We start from the raw sequence: 18,594 nt of genomic DNA on the forward strand, positions 1-18,594 counted from the left end.
ACTGTCGTTGTGTCAAATAACTATCGATTTACGGGAATCCCATTGTGTTTATGTATTTTGAGTTTCGTTACGTAAATGCTAAACAGCAAACAAACGCAACGCGTCGGAAACGGAGCTGACGTCATGACGTACGGTTTCTAATGGCTGAATAACATCTGTCGGTTTCTGACAAACTTTCACTAAACTTCTTCCCGAAGTAACATTAGCCAATAATTGGAGTGTGTATCGTTTGTTCCGCCACTGTAACCACGCGTGTCTGCTCTGCTTGGACCCACAAATGAGGAACTACTGATGGATCCCAGATATGACTTTCCGCGGAGGGCCGCCGGCGGTGGCAGCGGGGGCTCGGCCAACTCGTCCCCGGGGCTCGGAGCTCAGTCCCGCCGCAGGAAGATGCCACCGAGGCCCGCTGATTTTAAACTGCAGATTATCATCATCGGTTCCCGCGGTGTTGGAAAGACGAGCCTCATGGAGAGATACACGGACGACACTTTCTGCGAAGCCTGCAAGTCAACCGTGGGTAAGGACAGGAAGTGGCTTATTTTGTTGTGCTCTGATTTCACTAAAGACATCATCCAGGGCTCCGACTAATCACTGGGACTCACTTCACTGTTTACAATAAATGTATGGCTTTTTCCACACACATTTCATAGGTAGGCTCAATGTATCATAGGAAAACATTCTGCATTAACAAACTTTAATTATTAAAGCGCCCCCCCCCCCCCCCCCCCCCCCCCCCCCCCCCCCCCCCCCCCCCCCCCCCCCCCAAAAAAAAAAAAACAGATTGACTTGTTTTTGATATTTGGACAGTACAGATTTAGAAATAATTAAAAACACACACACAAGTGCATCTTACAAGGAATGATGATAAGAAATAAATGTCACACATATACAAAGTATGTATGTTTATTGGTTACTCAACTGCTTGGGAAACGTGTCACGTGACAATAACTGGCAGACTGTAACCAATCCAGAAATAGTACACACACACACGCACACACGCACACACACACACACACACACGCAAGCAAGCAGCTGCTCTGACAGAGCTCTATTTTTCCTCTTGTGTTCTTTCCACACTTCTCACAACAAAAGAGATGAACATGTAGGGTTGCCTGAAATGTCTCATCAGTGGTAAAATAAATAAATAAATAAATACGTATATTTTAAATTTTTTCTTTATTATTATTCTTTTTCACATTCACAATAAATATCAAATAACTATCCTAAACTTAAACATTCTCAAATATAAATCTATTTCAAATGAAATGCAGTATAAAAATATCTGAGGTGGCACACTTGTCACTTTATGCACTAATCCTGGCTACTCTGTGTTTGTAGCACATTTTAGTAAACATGATCAAAAACCAATTATAGGGAAAGAAATTGTCTCTGGAGTCTCCGGACATTTGTGGTGTCATGACCCGAAAAAAGGTTGGATACTTCTGCTGTAAAATGTTATTCATAATTTTATTTTATTTCTTTAAATGAGAGATGCCACTGTCGTGTTCCAGACCATCTTTTGAAGGTTAAGATGATTTACAGCAGCTTCATCTGGAGCATGTACTTTATGTAGCCTCCCTGTAGACAAACACACACACACAGAAAAAACAAAACACTGTTGACATTCTCAAACAAGTTTGTTTGCACGCAAAAAAAACAAAACAAAAAAAAAAAAACAAGAAATGTATTTTGCATCCAATTGTCTTCTGTGATTTCTCCCACAGGAGTTGACTTCAAAATTAAGACTGTTGAACTAAGAGGAAAGAAGATCAGACTACAGATATGGTACGTAACTCATCTAGATTTGATTTGCGTCCTCACATCTCTGATCAGGAAATCTGTGATTGATCTCGTTGGTCTTTTGAAGTCGTACACGTTGACTGTTTGAAATCGCATACTAATGTCCTACTCGTCTGACCTCAAAATGAGTATGTAGTGCATTCACATTAGATCGTATCAGGGATGTTCAGAAGCGTAGGCGACGGGCGGAATCGTCTACTACTCTCTTTCTGGCTGCCTTCTACTCTTAAAGCTGCAGTTCGTAGAATCCTCTCACCACTCCGTTTTGAAACCAACACTGAACCTCCCTTATCAGTATATTTTCTGAACGCTCTTATTCTCTCAATATAGACTAATGACAAATGTATGGACTTCATCTTGTGTTATTGGAGATTTTACTGGTGTTTTAGAGACTCTAACATGAACGCATGTATCACTCTTGTTACTGACCGGAGCAACGCGGCTGCGGCCATCAGCTCGTCCCCACCAGAGAGCTCACAGAGGCGGCTGTGATCCCTGCTCACTGCCGCTCTGAGCGGACTGACAACCATCACTCCACTTCCAGACTATAGAATTAATTCACCTTGAATAAGCTTTACACGCGTCTGTTATCACACTCTCTTTCTGACAGCTGTGTGTGTGTGTGGGGGGGGAAGACCCTGCACATTCACGGGGATTCATGAGAACACAAAGCGATCCGTTCCTCCTCAGTATGTTTGTGGCTTTAAACTGTTGCTTCTCCACCTCGTCTGCCTTTTCCTTTGATTTGCTGTGTAACTGTTGTCTAACGCTGTTATGGAGACTTCTGCTGGGGCGTCCGTCATTACACTATTACTACCGAGAGTACCTGAACGGCCCTCGACTTCAGTCGAGCAGCCAATAGTAACGCCAAAAACAGCTCATGGAGCACACGTGTTTGTAGAAAGATCTCTGATTGGCTGAATTTCATTTTACAGAGCCAGGAGAAGGAGAATAGCTTCACTGTCCACTCAGAACACTTTGATTACAAGATGTATACTATATTGGGACATTTCCTCAGTATTCACAGTGGGCACACTAGTCATACTCAACTGCCCCATGATGCATTGCGAGCGGAACATAAAATCGCCCTGAGACCAGCTTTAAGCTAAAAGTCAAACATCCTCTTTTCAAAACAAAAGCATCTCTTTTTGACTTCCATTAGTTTTTTAGCCCTTTTGTAAATAGGGCTCTTGTTTTTTGTTTTTTTTTACATTTTTTTATAATGTATCCTTAATTCATCGCCGTAGTGAAATTCTGCATTTTTACCCAGTGGGCTGCCAATTGCAGGCTCCCGGGTAGCAGTTGGATTTGCTCAACATCCCACAGCGATGGCCTGGGTGGGATTCTAACCGGTGACCCTCTGATTACAAGCCCGCTTCCTTAACCACTAGGCCACCACCCCCATGTTTTGAAGTTAACCGGAAGTTTTGTCAGTCGCACAATGGTGGGTTTTCGAAATGTCGGCATGAAATGTGTTTTCCACGAGTTTTATGGATCATTTGACCACATGTTGATATTCTACTTGGTCACTTTCTCGCTTAAAATGCTTTCAGAACTTTCAAAGGTGGAGAATCTACGGAGATATTTAGCCTCAGTGTCCTTTAAGTTTTTGTCGTTGTAAGTTTGAAATGCATCATGGGAAACTTGGAAGCATACTTAAGTGGGAACGCTCACCATACTAATCATACTAATAGTATATAGTAGACAGTATTTACTCAGAGTGTTTATTGTATAGTGCGTTAGCATGTGATTTTGAACACAGCTATCTACAGTTGGCTTGGCTAAGATGGTGAGAAGAGTTTGATGAAATAAGAAAAACCAGCGTGGTCACGAATGACTTGGATAAACCAGGTTTAAACTGTAGGCCTGGTTATTTTAAGAATATTTTGATGAAATATATTTCGGGATATTTAGGATTGGGATTGTGCAATATTATGTGCCATGTTAAGAATTAGTTGATGCTTTAGGTGTTGCGTGCATGCGGTGAATGTTTGGGTGTGTGAATGTGTATCTGTGTGGGTACAAGCTACTTACGTTTCCTCTTGTGTCCAGGGTGGCGGTGTCTGGCCAAAAGATTCCCCAGGGAAACAGACGCCGCTGAAAAGCGTTCCGGGCTGGACCAAGGGGCGAAAAAGCTTGGGGGTGGCTGAATAGGTTTTAATCGGTTTTAGGATGTAGTTTGATTCAGTTAGGTGATGTTGGTTGGGAGTTTATTGTGGTGGGGTTTTCCTTTGTTTATATTATGGTTATGGGTTTTATTGGAGGATTTGAAAGTGGTTTTAGAAGCTAATGTTATTTTCTACACCTGCTTAGCTTTTATGGTTTTATCCAGTTTAGTGGGAGGGTATTTAAGGCGCCTGATGCCCTCACTCTAGGTTCTGCTGCTGGAGGAGACCTGTCAGTCCTCTGATGCACCTTTGTTTTACACTGTGCACTTTATTGTATTTTTGCACCAAAAAAATAAATACCCCAAAAAAAAGGAAGTGGACCACTAAGACGGCCTCCCTGGTTTTTCTCATTACTCACCGCCTCCTGCTCGTGCCGCCTTGTCACATACCCCCCGGTTAACTAAATCAGTGGTGCTCAAATTTTTGGGAGCCAAGGATCACCTCTTATGATTAGTTATTATATTAAGGTTTCATTTATTCTGACAACAGTTCCTCCTCAGGAAATCCACTTTCATCTCCTGACATGTTTTGACTGAAACCGTCCTGTCACCATATCACATCCACCTGTTTGACCATTACTGGTTGACCCCACTCTTTCATCTTGGTTAGTTACATCCTGATCAGTCGTGTTTCTGTACGGTTTGGTTTTTTCATGTCTTACGTCAGACTGCAGCACAAGCCTTCCTCTAACTTTGGCGTTGTTGCTGTTGTCACTGTCTGTTCTTCTGCTCATAAGCCTGACTGTGACTCACAGAGGGGGGAGAATCAGACTAAAGGTACAGTCACACAGAGCTGTGAGTGGAGCTTAAACTGCCTGTCGTGTTCCTAGTGCAGGACTCCCATGATCAGCTGAGTCATTGCTCAAAATTAATACACCCATGCTTTCAAATCAAAAATGAGGATCTTGCTTGTAAATTTAAAAAAATGTCCCGTTAGTGTGGCTATTGCGTTACGAAAGTAGATTAGAGCCAATTTTCATGGAGAAAATAAATTTGGGCAAATCAAGAATGAAGTCGAAATGTCGAGAAAAAAGTTGAAATTTTGAGGATAAAATTGAATTATAATATCGAGATTAAAGTTCAAAAGACTAGATTAAAGTTGAATTTTTGAAAATACAATAATGTGATTAAAAATGGAAGGTTTGCTAATGAAGTCAAATCTACAGAAGCTGACTAGGGCATTATACTGTATTTTTAGTTTTTAGTTCATTTTTTAAATTTCAACTTTTTTACTTTAATCTCAACATTATGTTTTAACTTTATCCTCGTAAATTCAATTTTATTCTCCACATTTCGACTTTATTCTTGATTTGCCCAAAATTATTTTCTCCATCAAAATTGGCCCTAATCCTCTTCCCGTAATGGCATAAACCGCGACTCACCAAATTCTGTCAAACTGACCAGCTTTTAGACATTAATCCAATATTTCTTAAATCCATGGCATGAGAAGTCCTTTCAAAGTTTGTTTCATTGGTTCTGTGTCTGGTAAAAAAAAATTCATCTTTCCGAATGAAAATACGAACTGGTAATTAGTCGTGATTCCTTGGTTTATAGAATAAATAAATCAATGGCACTTGGAAGTGTATGTAGCGTGATTTAATACATTATTGGTGGATTTGATTTCTGACTGCGTTTTTATTGAATGTTTTCCTTCCAGGGACACTGCGGGACAGGAGAGGTTCAACAGCATCACATCGGCCTACTACAGAGGAGCCAAGGGAATCGTGCTCGTGTACGACATCACTAAAGAGGAGACATTCGCGGATCTTCCTAAATGGATGAAAATGATTGACAAGGTATACGGTGATTTACTTGTGGACATAAATTGATCCATTGTCTGTCATCCGGGTTATATTTTATATTTCAACTTTTTATTTCCAGAAAAAAATGTGCATTACAAAGGTACAATGGAAAAAAAATTGAAAATTATTGAACATTTTCTCTCCCCCAACCCCCCTAAACCCAGTCAGTCCTTTTCTTTTCATAGTTGAGACAATAATAACTAAAGACAAAAATAAATCCTGTATACTACCACCCAAACTATGTATACACAAGCATAGTTACAGTATATTCTATACAAGCAAAATAGTCAACATAATGCTGAGGAAATAAAGAATAAAACATAAATAAATAAAAAACCCAGCAAGAGTACATTGTACATATATATACTGTATATCCATATACACACATACTATACCCACTCTTCTACCTGCACACTTATACGCAGCTACGCATATAAATGGCCACAGACATGCGTATGTATCCACCCAGCCACAAAACAAAGTTAAGATAAAAGTAAAAATTCATAAATAAGTACATTAAAAGAATATACAAATAAAAAGTAAAAATAATGCAGGTTATATTGTGATGCTTGTGTGGGTCTCACCTCTGTTTCTTTCTTTTCTTTTTTACCCCCTAATGTCAGTACGCGTCAGAAGAAGCCGAGCTGCTGCTGGTTGGAAACAAACTGGACTGTGAGAGTGATCGCATCATTTCCAAACAGCAAGGAGAGAGGGTGTGTTCACTCTTTCCCACAGCCTGAGTTGGAAACATTTTAGAATACTTTGTATTTGCAATACCAACAGCACAGTATCACTATTTAATCACACTCTTTAGCTTGTTTTCAACCTTTAGTGTTGATTTTGTGTGTTCTACATGCTTCTGTGGCCTTGTCCTTCATAGACATGTATAGAAAAGCAACATAGTCGCTTTAAACTTTAAACTGAAGGAGTACTGACTTTTTTATTCTGTGCGCTTATCATTTAATTTGCTGCTTTGTGATGTTGTGCTCATTCATTCCTGTTTTTTTTTTTTCTATTTGAACAGTTTGCCTCTCGAATCAGTGGAATGCGCTTCTGCGAAGCAAGTGCCAAGGACAATTTCAATGTGGATGAGATTTTCCTAAAGCTAGTTGATGACATTCTCAGCAAGGTTGGTGTGTGTTTCCTGTAAAAATGTACGAGTTAAAAGCTCTGAAACTGAGGCAATTTCATAAATCAACCACCTTGAATTCACTGTTTTACAATCTTATTTAAAGCCTTGTAAACTCATCAAGTCATCTAAATAACTATGTCTTTATTCTGAATGATTGGATTGAAAGCATACCTTTTGGTTCTTTTATTAACAGTAACTCCTGCCAGGGTTGGGGTCAATTACAATTACGTCTTCAATTAACCATGTTAAAGCAGAACTACGTAACTTTTTCACCTTAATAAATCCTTCTCAGCCCTGCGAGGGTAATACAAGTTTTTATGGGGTGATTGGGGGGTCTTTCATCTCTCCGTGCTGTCTCTGGCCAGAAAACCGTACTTGCAACTTTCCTGCCTCCGATCCAATGGCAAGACGTCCTGCTGTACGGCAGCCCAATACAAACTAATGCTAGATTATGACCAGCCCCATGGCTGCACATGGTTGTCTACAAATTCACTTTTCTCAAACCTATATCATGGCGGAGCCAGCAAAAAAAAGGCAGAGAAGACCTTTGTCTGAGGAACGGACCATCTCCATGCAGTGACAGCTCAGCAGCAGCAGGCACGCACACAAACTGTCGTCGCAGCAACAGGCATGCACACACTCGCAACCCAGCGCACCATCAGGCAGCACACACACAAATATCCATCCATCCATTTTCAGAGTCGCTTTGTCAGCACACAAACAAAAACATCACACACATTTCCACACTACTCCTTCCGTATTACTTATTCCGAGTTTTCGCGACAGTGACATAACCAAAAGGGACCTGTAGGGGGAGTGCTACGCGCAAGTTACTTAGTTCTGCTTTAAATTACAACTTAGTTATGATTACGATAATGGGCATTTTTTTCAGTTGCAATTAAAATTTTAATTATTTTTCCCCTAAAACAGTTACAATCTGTTATTACTTAAATTCTATTAATCACAATTACAGAGCATGAAATAAATAACCCCATAAAAATTAACCTTCCACTTGTGTTAGCTTTCTGTTAGCATCTCTTACGACAACGGGTCGATTTTGACCCAGTTTTAGCTGTAAAATACACTAAAAATATCATCGATCATCAAATGTGTTTTAATCTCTTGGTTACTTTGTTAGGGTTCCTTGTCAATTAAAATATAGGTTTTATTTTGAGCCTTTTTTTCTATCAGTATACCCTTTAATTAAGTTTTTTTTTTTAAATGGTAAAATTATACTCAAGAGAACTTAAATGTAGTGGGAAAACTTGATATGAAACATATTTTATTAATTGTTTACATATACTGTATGTGTCAGCCATAGAACTGTAACATTGTTTCCCATTTTTGCATTGTAAATGACTGTTTTTAATTACAAGGTCAATTATATTAAATTAATTACAATTCAATTATGATTTCAACAGCAACATATTTTTAAAATTACAATCATAATTACATCATAATTGTAATTAATTATCGATTACGCGATTACAATTATAATTGACCCAAACCCTGACTCCTTCTTATTGAAATGTCAATAATTCGAGGAAGATGAGGGCAAATCCTTCCAGGTATAGATATCCTTTTCTACTTGCATCTAGAGCATGGGTGTCAAACTCATTTTTTAGTTCAGGGGCCTAATACGGACCAGTTTGGTGGACTCAAGTGGGCCACAAATTTTAGGTTGGGGAACGAGCAATTTTACCATCGTTGTGCTCTACTTTTCAATATCAGTCCCTGCCAGATCTTCATTTTGTAATTTGCGTAATTTATAGGAATTTTGTCGAATTGTTTGTGAGAAATTGCAAGATTTGTGGAAAAATGTAGACTTCTTTTTACAATTTGCAGTTAAAAATGACTGCATTCATGTGATATAAGCACAGGAAAACTGCAAGCCCATAAACATATTGTGGAGTTTCATTATATTTTTGAATTTAAGAGATCTACAATTGGATTATTTGGTATTTTAATACCTTGATTAATGTTTTCTGTGTCATTTAAAATGTCTCCTGAAGGCTGAATTTGATGCTCTAAAGGGTTGGATTTGGCCCCCGGGCCTTAAGTTTGACACGAGTCATATTTTGATGTGGATCTTTGTCTTTGATCCAACAGATGCCTCTAGAAGTTACCAACAAGGAGCTTTCTGGCAGCGTCCTGTCTCTGCAGCCTGAACCGGAAGTGCCGCCAGAGCTGCCTCCTCCTCGCATGCGCTGCTGCTGAGAGTCTGGTCCCCTGTTGCACACAACTCAAGCACACACTACACACGACACACACACGTTACACAATGCACATATTGGAAAAAAGGCCAACGTAGCCACCAGGGGGCGGCAGAAAGCAGCAGTTTTGACCAGGACTACTGGCTTTTACAAGCCTCACAGCCACACTCATCAGTATTATCCTCTCGTGTTTATTCTAACTGTACTTTATGAGCTGCACCGCACTAACCGTTCCACATTGTGAATCACCTGCTTCCTACCAACACTTGACCCAGACTACCTCATCGCTAAGGCCGATTGATTAGCTCGGCCCCATTGGTGCCTTCCAGGTGGAGAGAGAGGGAGAGAGAGGCTAGTAGCAGATCAACATGTTGCAAAGAGCGGGCCTCACACTGAGAGCCTTACAGTTGGATCCCTTTGAGTTTTCCTTAGTTGTCACTCATATGATGAGTGAATCAAGTGTTCCCAACAGTTTGTTATCTCCATCAACTCACAGAGGAGAAACGACGTCTTTCATCAAGTAAAGTTAAAATTCTGGGTCTTTATACACTAGTTTTGTTGTGTATTATTGTCAGGTGAGATGTTGACTGGACTTAAACTAAAGCACATCATGTAAATATGGACTGTTACTGGACAAGGAGAATGATTATGTGTGGGAATGACTTCAGTCTTGCATTGCTTTGCCTTAAAGTATTAAAGAGGGCTGGAATAGCTTGTGTCCGATTTGTATAAATTGTAAAAGTTTGCACTTCGATCCAACTTCCCTGTGGCAATTCCCTTCCGTGGTAATTTTGCAGACACTGCTTTGATATGAATGCAAAGAGAGGTGGATAATGTAATATTTAAGGAGTTCTTATGAAACAACTACTTTCCTTTTTTGTTTGTGGTTTAAAAAACAAGCTGAGACGCTGCTCAGTGCTAATACACCAGCAGCCTGCAGGTGTAGCTCTGTGTAGTTTGTGTTACATATTTTGTGGTTTAGTTAGTACATCCTCTCTAAATTTTTGGAAGACTTTGACTGCAGCCTTTCGGAAGAGTAGCCGAGTGTAATTAGGTTGGACTGGCATGTGAGAGCCTCAGGAAAATCTGTCAGCAAAATTGGTGAAAAAGTCTCATTTCATCATTTCGGTACACACAATCAGCAACGGCTTCAACAAAAAGCTCTTTCCTGTGAGCTGTATGTAGGATGAAAGAAATAATTATTCTCCTCTTGCAGTAACTTTTCAGCTTGATTGATTTCATTTAACGATCAAAGAGGAGATTCAGGATTATGTTGTTTTTTTTAAAGTGTGGTTTCTCATAACTTGCTCTTTTCCAGTCCCAGCTATGCATGTATAAGCAATGCCCATCTATGTTTAGAAAAAAAACATATTCTTTTGTCTAGGATTCGTGGGTATTGCAGTGTTATAAACCTTACACTGGGCCTTTTATCCTCTGCTCAGCAGATCAACAAGCACCAAAATTGATTTTTTTCTCAAAATCAATTTTAAATTCAATGCAAAACTCTTGTGTTGGAGGCTAAAAATTGTGCATATTTAGTAAAAAAAAAAAAAACAGTAAAAATTTTCATTATTAGTTATGTTCCTTTTTAGAACACATTGAACACTCATCAGTTCCATCTTTGGAAGTCAAACCACTAGTGTTGTCTAGAAAAACATGAGGTGTGTGTATTTACCGGTTCATTCATCGATTAATGGCATTGACGTTATTATTTGCACTCTCTATCCTTGACATTTCGCTTTGGCACTAACCCTGCAAATTCTTGTTTTAATAACCAAGCATTATACTCAGCAGTGTTCTAAGAGTGACACATGAAAAATATATTTTATCTAAATTGTATATCAATTGAAAAACAAAAAACTATTTTGTAAACTTGTCTAAAGTTTCCGAATGGCATGTTAAAAGCAGATTTGTGATATTTATAACTTTTGGCATTCTTGAACTAACGAAATGCAATTAAAGATGTTTGTATTTATTAGCAGATTGTGTCTCTTTTTTATATACTGGATGTTTTGGTATAACTTCTGGTAATATGGTGAATGAACCATTTACTTTTAAGGAAAATGAGTACACAGCTCCCAACAGCAGGTTGTTTATAGGTTAAACTCTTTTGTATTGTAAATCCATCACTTATTAGATATTAAGTTATATGTTAAGGTTTCATTCATTCAGACAACTGTTCCTTAGGAAATCCATTTTGATCTTCTGACATGTTTCGACTGACAACTTCCAGCCTTCGTCAGAGGCTTCTGTTGATCGCTTTTATGTTTCCTTTGAAGTTTACTTGACTTCTGCTTAGTAATTCCAGCAAGATTATTTTTGAATAATATGTTAAGGTTTCATTTATTCAGACAACTGTTCCTTAGGAATCCACTTTGATCTCCTGACATGTTTCAACTGACAACTGCCAGTTTTCGTCAGAGGCATCTGCTGATTGCTTTTATGTTTCCTTTGAAGTTTCCTTGACTTCTGCTTAGTAATTCTAGCGATATTAAGTTTGTCTTTTTTAATAGTATGCTAAGGTTTCATTTATTCAGACAACTGTTCCTTAGGAAATCCACCTTAACATATTATTCAAAAAGAAGACGGAAAAGAATCTTGCTGGAAATATTAAGTTTATGAATTAATTTAAAAAAAAATCCAGTCAACAAAGTCTCATTCCATTCAGTTGTTTTGGGACACTGGTTTTAAATTATGGTTTTAGAGCTATTTAGAGGTTCAAACTACAATTTCTATTCATCTTAAATACTTGTTTATATATTTTTGTGTACAGTGCGTATTTGCTCCCTCTGTGTTAGGTTTAGTTTCACACTCGCATACTTCAGTAATTTAAACTTATTTTAAGATCTGAAAAAGAAGAACCAAAGACAAAGTAAAGATTGAATACAGAATGCTCTTTGTGAATGATGATTTTATTGAACCAACGCCTGTGTGAAAAATATTAGGGAAAAAAAACAATTACCCATCTAAAGCTTATAATTGCCAACTCAAAACTTGGGGACGAGTCTTTCACATCTTGTGGGGGGCGGGCGGGATTTTGTTTTTTTCCTTGTAAAATCCTCTTACATTTCAGCACCTTGGAGGGTTTCTCATTTTGAACTTTGACTTTGTCATTATAGATTCACTTGTTTTTCCTGCTTGAGTTAAAGGTCAGAAACCAATGTGAAACTGATGGTTAGATACAGACATGGATTCATTGGTAGAGAGCAGAGTTCATGTTTTCACCATATGTTGCTTAGGTCCTGAAGCATCAAAGCAGTCACACAATGTTGGGCTTTTTGATAAAAGCTGTTACACTGGATGTAATGGGACACCAACTATTAGCACCTCTGTCTTCCTAATTATCTGAAGGCAAAAGGTCATCAGTCAATCAAATAATTCACCTTTTTAGATTGAATGACTCGGGAATAATGATTACCAGCCTGAGTCCAAAAACCTCAATTTGCTCAATGGTGACTCTTTGTGACTTGGTTTTTTTTTTTTGTCTGATCTCAGCATTCCTCATAACGGATTGTGTCTATATGAGTTATTTTATAATTAAACTCTTTACAAAAAAAAACAAAGATATAATTAACCACAGGTACAGTAGGCTAATTCATTGTTTAACTTCAGTTTTGGACACAGGACAAGGTGTGTTTGGATACTTTTTAATCCCTAATAAATGGCATTAAACTGCATTTTAGAGCAACTTAGGCTTGCTTGTACTGATATCAACATTTGTATAGTGATGATGTTAAACATGCAGCTATGCAAGAAAAATATTACCTAAAGTACTTGTTACAGGGTGAAAACCAATAAACTAAAAGCTTAAAAAATCAGTGCTTTTTACAGGCACATGCATGAACCATGTGAGCAGGTGTGTATCCAATAATATAAGAGGTAGACTTGGGTTATTCTTATTCCGTCAAAAATATTTTTTAATCAAAAAAACTTCAAATAAACACCTTTCCAATCAAATAAAAAATTGTAATATTTGACACCAAAAATGGCATTTTAACACTTTTTTCTTTGATTGAAAATGTTTCTATTAATATTATTATTGAAGTGAGTTATTTGATTGGGAAAAAAAAACATTTGATTTGGGCCATATATGGGTAGGACAGTGTTTCTTAAACTTTAGATCGGGACCCCATGCAGGGTCGTCTGAAATGTCTAGTAACTGGTTAAAAAAAAAAAAAAACTGGTTAAAACTACGTTTTTTATTTTTATTTTTTTTAAACAAATCTTAAACAACTGAATTCCATACTTTCACTTTGTCATTTATAAATTTAATAAATAATAAAATGCTTTTTCTTTTTTACAAATCTGAACTGGCACAACTTGCCACTAATCCTGTCTATTGTGTATTTGTAATACAGCAAAACAAACATGATCAAAAAGTAATTCTAGAGAAAAAAAAATGTCCTCTGGGTCACGAGAAATCCTTGATATCAAAATTGGGTCACGATCTAAAAAAGGTTGTGAACCACTGGGGTAGGACATTTGTGTGTGTTATTCATCTAAAAAAAAATAGCTTCAGTCAAAAAAAGTCACTTTATATTTATTAGAGATATTATTTGATTGAAAATTATGTTTTTGATTGAATAATAAAGACACAAGTAAGTCTACCTTGAAGCTTGCACACCAGTGTGTAAAAACCATAGAGTAAAAACCTGTTCCCAGGGAATCGGGTGTGTGTCTGCGCATGCGTGGTGCAGTGCATGGGGCGGAGGGACTCCCACACCGCAACGGCTGCAGATCCTTGATGCCAGAGAAGAGGGAGTGATCTGGGATCTTCACACTGAGGGATGGAGACCTGCTTAGCACCAGAACCCCCACCAACTCACTCCTTCCTGCCTCACTGAAGCCGTATGAGGCGTGTGTGCAGATGCAGCCGATGTGCCAGCCGTCAGAGAGTCAGGTGTCCGGGACTACGATGACAACCTGGTGAATGCGGTCAGGATGGAGTGAGAAGAAAAAAAAGAAAAACCAGGATGCGCATCCACAGCACGACCGAGACCGAAGTAGAGAACCCCGTGAGCTGTGCTGCTAGTGTCCGGACCCCTCGCTTCCCTGTGTGGGCTCCTCCTGCTCCTACCGGTGTCCGTGGATCATGGAGAGCGACACCAAACCGCACAACCACCAGGAGAAGAAGAGACTGAACCGAGCCCCATCCCCGGCCAGACCCTTCCTCAAGGATGTTCACTCCCGCTCCAACAAGCCTCCTGCCATCGTCCCTAAATCCCCCAAATTCAACAACAAGCAGCCGCAGCAGCCTGGGGCCGGAGCTCCTCCGACCCGCAGCTCCAGGCGCTCCACCTCCGGGGCCAAAGACAAACCAGGTCCGGGTAAATTAATCACCAAGTCCACCGGTGTGAAAAAGCCTAAGGTGCCTCTACATGTGTCTGCTGAGCCTAAAGCCCTCAGCACCAGCAGCCCCGTCCTCTCCAAAGGAAAGAAAGGGAAACCCACCCCAGGTCCCCCCAGCCTGCAGGTGTCCCCTATCCGGGTTCCTCTCTGCCGGGTCAGCCACACAGACAGCAGCTCGGACCTGTCGGACTGCGTCTCTGAGCCGCTGTCGGTACCGGCCGCCAGCAGCGACGCCGAGTCCGGCACCGGCTCCAGTGACAGGGACCCTCCCGCTACAGGGAGCCTGGGTCCCCGGGACCATGGAGAGAAGATCCGCCTGGGGAAAAGCTCCGGCAGTGCACTGTTCAAACCCACGGGTACCAAGGAGGAGACCCCGGAGGACCTGCTGCGGGAGTTAGAGGACCTGAGGTCTGAAAACGACTACCTCAAGGTAGGCCAGCTTTGACACACCATCAGAAACACCTTTTAGGGGACTTTACTTTTCTTTAAACATATCATGAGTAGGCCAATGATGACTTGTGTCCGTCAGACCAGTTTCCCAAACACAAACCACCTTGAAGTTTCACCTGCTGTCTGACCAAAGCCAGCATGTGCACCTACAAGATAATACAACCTAACCTGAGTTTAATCCAGCACCCCATGTGGAGTCGCCTGGAATTAAAATGGGGTCGTCTGAAATAAATGGTATTTGATTAAAAAAATATATATATATATATATATATATACTGAGTAAAATTATATGTTTTTCAATTATTGTGCAATTATTATTGTGTATTTATTATTCTTTACCACAAACATTTTCAAACATTTAACTTTCTTAAATATAATTCTTGTTCAAATAAAATGCAGTAGAAAAATGTATTTTAGCTGGCACCTGTTGTGCATCTTTGCACTAATCCTGTATAACAAACATGATCAAAAATTAATTCTACAGAGAAATATGTGATCTAAAAATGGGGTCACGACCCAAAAAAGGTTCGGAACCAATCCATTTCAGGTTTAAAAACAAAAAACAAACTATACAATGACATCCCTTTCCAAGGTATAACCATCCTGTATTTTAACCTCCTCCTTCCCTAGAACATAACCTCTATTGAAGCAAGCTTCACTCCTGGTTTCTTATATAGCTGCTATTTTTACCTCCCTTTTTACCCACATTGGACCCCAGGAGGAAATCTTTGTAAAATGTAATTATTATTGTTATTTTTTTGTACCTTTTTATTCAGGGATGCGACTCAAAGTAGAATATAATTCATTTGATGGTACTTTTTGGTTTTTCTCATGCTGAATTAATGTTTTCTGCACAAATATCAGTTAAGAACAGATAATGCACAACATCAGGCTTTTTGATCAGTGTTGCATAATGATCCTGTCCAAAGGTTCTTTGCAGAACCCCCTCTTCACCCTTCTCAGCAGGCTTTCACACACAGTCTGCAGATTTATGTGCATTCTACTAGTGGGAGTGTTATTTTAAAGTTGATCACGCATGTCTGTGTCTCTCTCTGGCTCAGTGGAATCACAGCAGAGTTAATCAGCTTTCCCAGCTCTTGCGGCAATGGCTTTATCCCCCAGGAGTTGATAACAGTCAGATGTCCTGTGTGTGTGGGGCTCAGACACCCTCCTGTCTGGGTGTCAGCCTGCCAGCTGGGTCCCTGAGGCCTGTCAGCACCCCCAGTCCCTCTGAGATCCATGAGGGGGACCCCCTCCTTCTGTAGTCCATCTGTTCTTAAAACAGATACGCTGTAGTTTCCTGTATCATCCTTTAGTTTATAGGTTCGACCTGATGCTGAGCAGTGGTGCGATTCAGGGAAGTGACCCGAGCTGGAAATTCTACCTTAAAAAGTATCTTTCTCAGAAGCATTTTCTGTACAACTGCATTTCTTTCAATTCAAAAAGGCATGAAAAAATACACCTTATAGTACGGTACCTCAGTATATATGTACGCACTTTGAATTTAAAAAATTGTCTGTAATTTATTCTGTTATTTAATTATTTACGTAGTGCGATGGCTGGGCCCTGACGGCTGTTTCAAAAACATTTAAAATGACTAAATCAATTCAAATGTATTTCCTGACCTATTTGGCATGATTTCCTAAGTGTTTTGTAGTCATGTGTATATATAAAAAAAGTATTTCTTTTTTATTTCCATGAAAATATGCATGAAAATGACAATTTTATAAAATATAATGTGGTCAAAATCTCAGCTATCAGCTTTTTTTTTCTCTTTCTTTTTTAAATTTTAATACTTAATAGACTTCTTTTTAAGTTGTTGTTTGTCTATGGAATCATATCTGTAGTAATTCATTTTAAAATGAATTACTACAGAAATGCTTTTTGATCATATATTTTTACAATTATTTTATGTTTTAATTAATTTTTTTATTATTAAATTATGATACACATACAGTATGCTTCCATAATTGCCCATCACATGTTAGTTAAATGGTTTCCTGTGTCCAGTTGGTTGCCTGAGTCACTCGCAAGTTTGGTTAAGCCTCAGCACTCCATGACCATCAAGGCTTTTATTAAATATCACATTATTTGGCTTAACGTTTAAGGAAGTGGTCTTGTAATCGGAGGGTCGCCGGTTAGAATCCAACCTTGGCCATCACTGTGGGTTGTTGAGCAAGTCCCATAACCCAATAAGTGCTTGCGTTGTATGTCGCTTTGGTTAAAAGCAGCTAATAAATGAATATTTATTGATATATTTCACTTTTGCAAAATTCAGTATCGCAATATCACTTCTACCAATGACGATATATCTTTATCTGTAAATCTTTTGACGTTTTGGTACCGCGATATCTCGTCCCAAGATATGTTCTTTATTCTATATATATACTCTACTAAACTAATGAAGGATGCTGATCCAGCTCACATATCTTCCATATCCTCTGCCATTTTCTTTAAATATACCTTTTCCCAGAATTCTCCACCTCTGACTTTGTTTTTAACCTGTCCATCGATTATTCTGACCCTTAGTGAGGTCATTAACTCCAATAGCTGATGGAGTCCTGCTTCTATCTACACAATGACTCCTGCACTTTTATAAATGAGGATAGATTTAGGTGTTATTAATTGACCCACTCCATCTCCCCCTCCTCCTCCTCCTCCCTGCTTTAAGTTGTCTTTTCATTAGGTGCCAGTCGAGCCTCAAAGCGTCAGTCTCAGGGGAAATCTAAAGAGCCAAGCATCCCCCCTTTAAACAAACTATTGTATCACATTGGTTTATCGGTTTCTGAGAAAAATCTGCCTCCTCGCCCTCTTTGTCCTGACAGGGTGGTTTCAGGTTGATACAGAATATGATTGCATCATTCCAACAGATAAGACGCTTAAAGCCAACTCCTGACGTTACATCATCAGCGCTAAGAGGACTTGCACCACTTAAACCCTTTTGTCATTTTTGAGTGTGTTTGGTTGGTTCACAAAGGTGTGTTAAATACTACCTCTCTATTCTCGCTCTTCTGTTAATACCTTCCAAAAAAGTCTGGCTGTATAAGCTTAACAGAACTTATTGTAGTGGATGGAAGAAGGTTTTTTTTTTTTCCAACTGATATTTCTCAGGTGTAGTTAGCAACCGATAAAACTCTAGAATTCTATAACAGAATGGGAAACACTTTCCTTTTTTTAGTGTTTTTATGTGTCCTTCCTTTCTTAAATACCAAATTAAAAAGCAGCCTGGGCTTGTTCAAAAAAGGCTTATGCTAATACATGTTGTCAATTCATGAGGCTACAGGGTATTACAAATTTAAATAATGACTTATGGAAAATATTACTCTCTGAATCGTAACAATAATTTCCAGCTGGAAGTTGAAATAAGTCACTCTGCTGTTATTCAGTGACAATGAAGGCCTCCAAGGAACCATGCTAACACTAGCGCGCGCATGTATGCTAACACTAGTAACCTGTTAGCATGCAGGCTAGCACAGGTAGTTTTCCAAATTGTCCCTACCAAAACAGGCTAGCACATTAGCAGCCATGTGCTAGCACGAAAGTACATAGTACAGCTATGCTAATGTTTTACTACTTCGCCATTATATTCATGCTGTACACATACTGTAATAGTAACTCTTCACGGATCACTTTTTTTCTACTATTTTCATTTTTGCTGTTTCTCTCAGCTCTCTTTTC

General features: G+C 39.1%; 2 protein-coding genes across 7 annotated transcripts in view; both read left to right on the forward strand.

Moving 5' to 3' along the window:
- Positions 1 to 105: 105 nt before the first annotated feature.
- Positions 106 to 10,671, forward strand: rab12 (RAB12, member RAS oncogene family). Its single transcript, XM_028473330.1, has 6 exons — positions 106 to 520; positions 1,728 to 1,788; positions 5,628 to 5,766; positions 6,396 to 6,485; positions 6,797 to 6,901; positions 9,014 to 10,671. Exons 1-6 carry the CDS (start codon positions 292 to 294, stop codon positions 9,119 to 9,121), a joined length of 732 nt encoding a protein of 243 aa, XP_028329131.1. The 5' UTR covers positions 106 to 291; the 3' UTR covers positions 9,122 to 10,671.
- A 3,167-nt stretch (positions 10,672 to 13,838) lies between these two features.
- Positions 13,839 to 18,594, forward strand: part of mtcl1 (microtubule crosslinking factor 1) — a 64,799-nt gene continuing 60,043 nt past the window's right edge. For all 6 annotated transcript variants that reach the window (XM_028472478.1, XM_028472480.1, XM_028472481.1 and 3 more), the window contains exon 1: positions 13,839 to 14,896. In XM_028472478.1, the coding sequence (XP_028328279.1) occupies positions 14,210 to 14,896 (687 nt within the window). In that variant the 5' untranslated portion in view covers positions 13,839 to 14,209. The remainder of the gene's footprint in view (positions 14,897 to 18,594) is intronic.

This window comes from Gouania willdenowi, chromosome 17 (genome assembly GCF_900634775.1).
Source record: "Gouania willdenowi chromosome 17, fGouWil2.1, whole genome shotgun sequence".
NCBI classification, from domain to species: Eukaryota; Metazoa; Chordata; class Actinopteri; order Blenniiformes; family Gobiesocidae; genus Gouania; species Gouania willdenowi.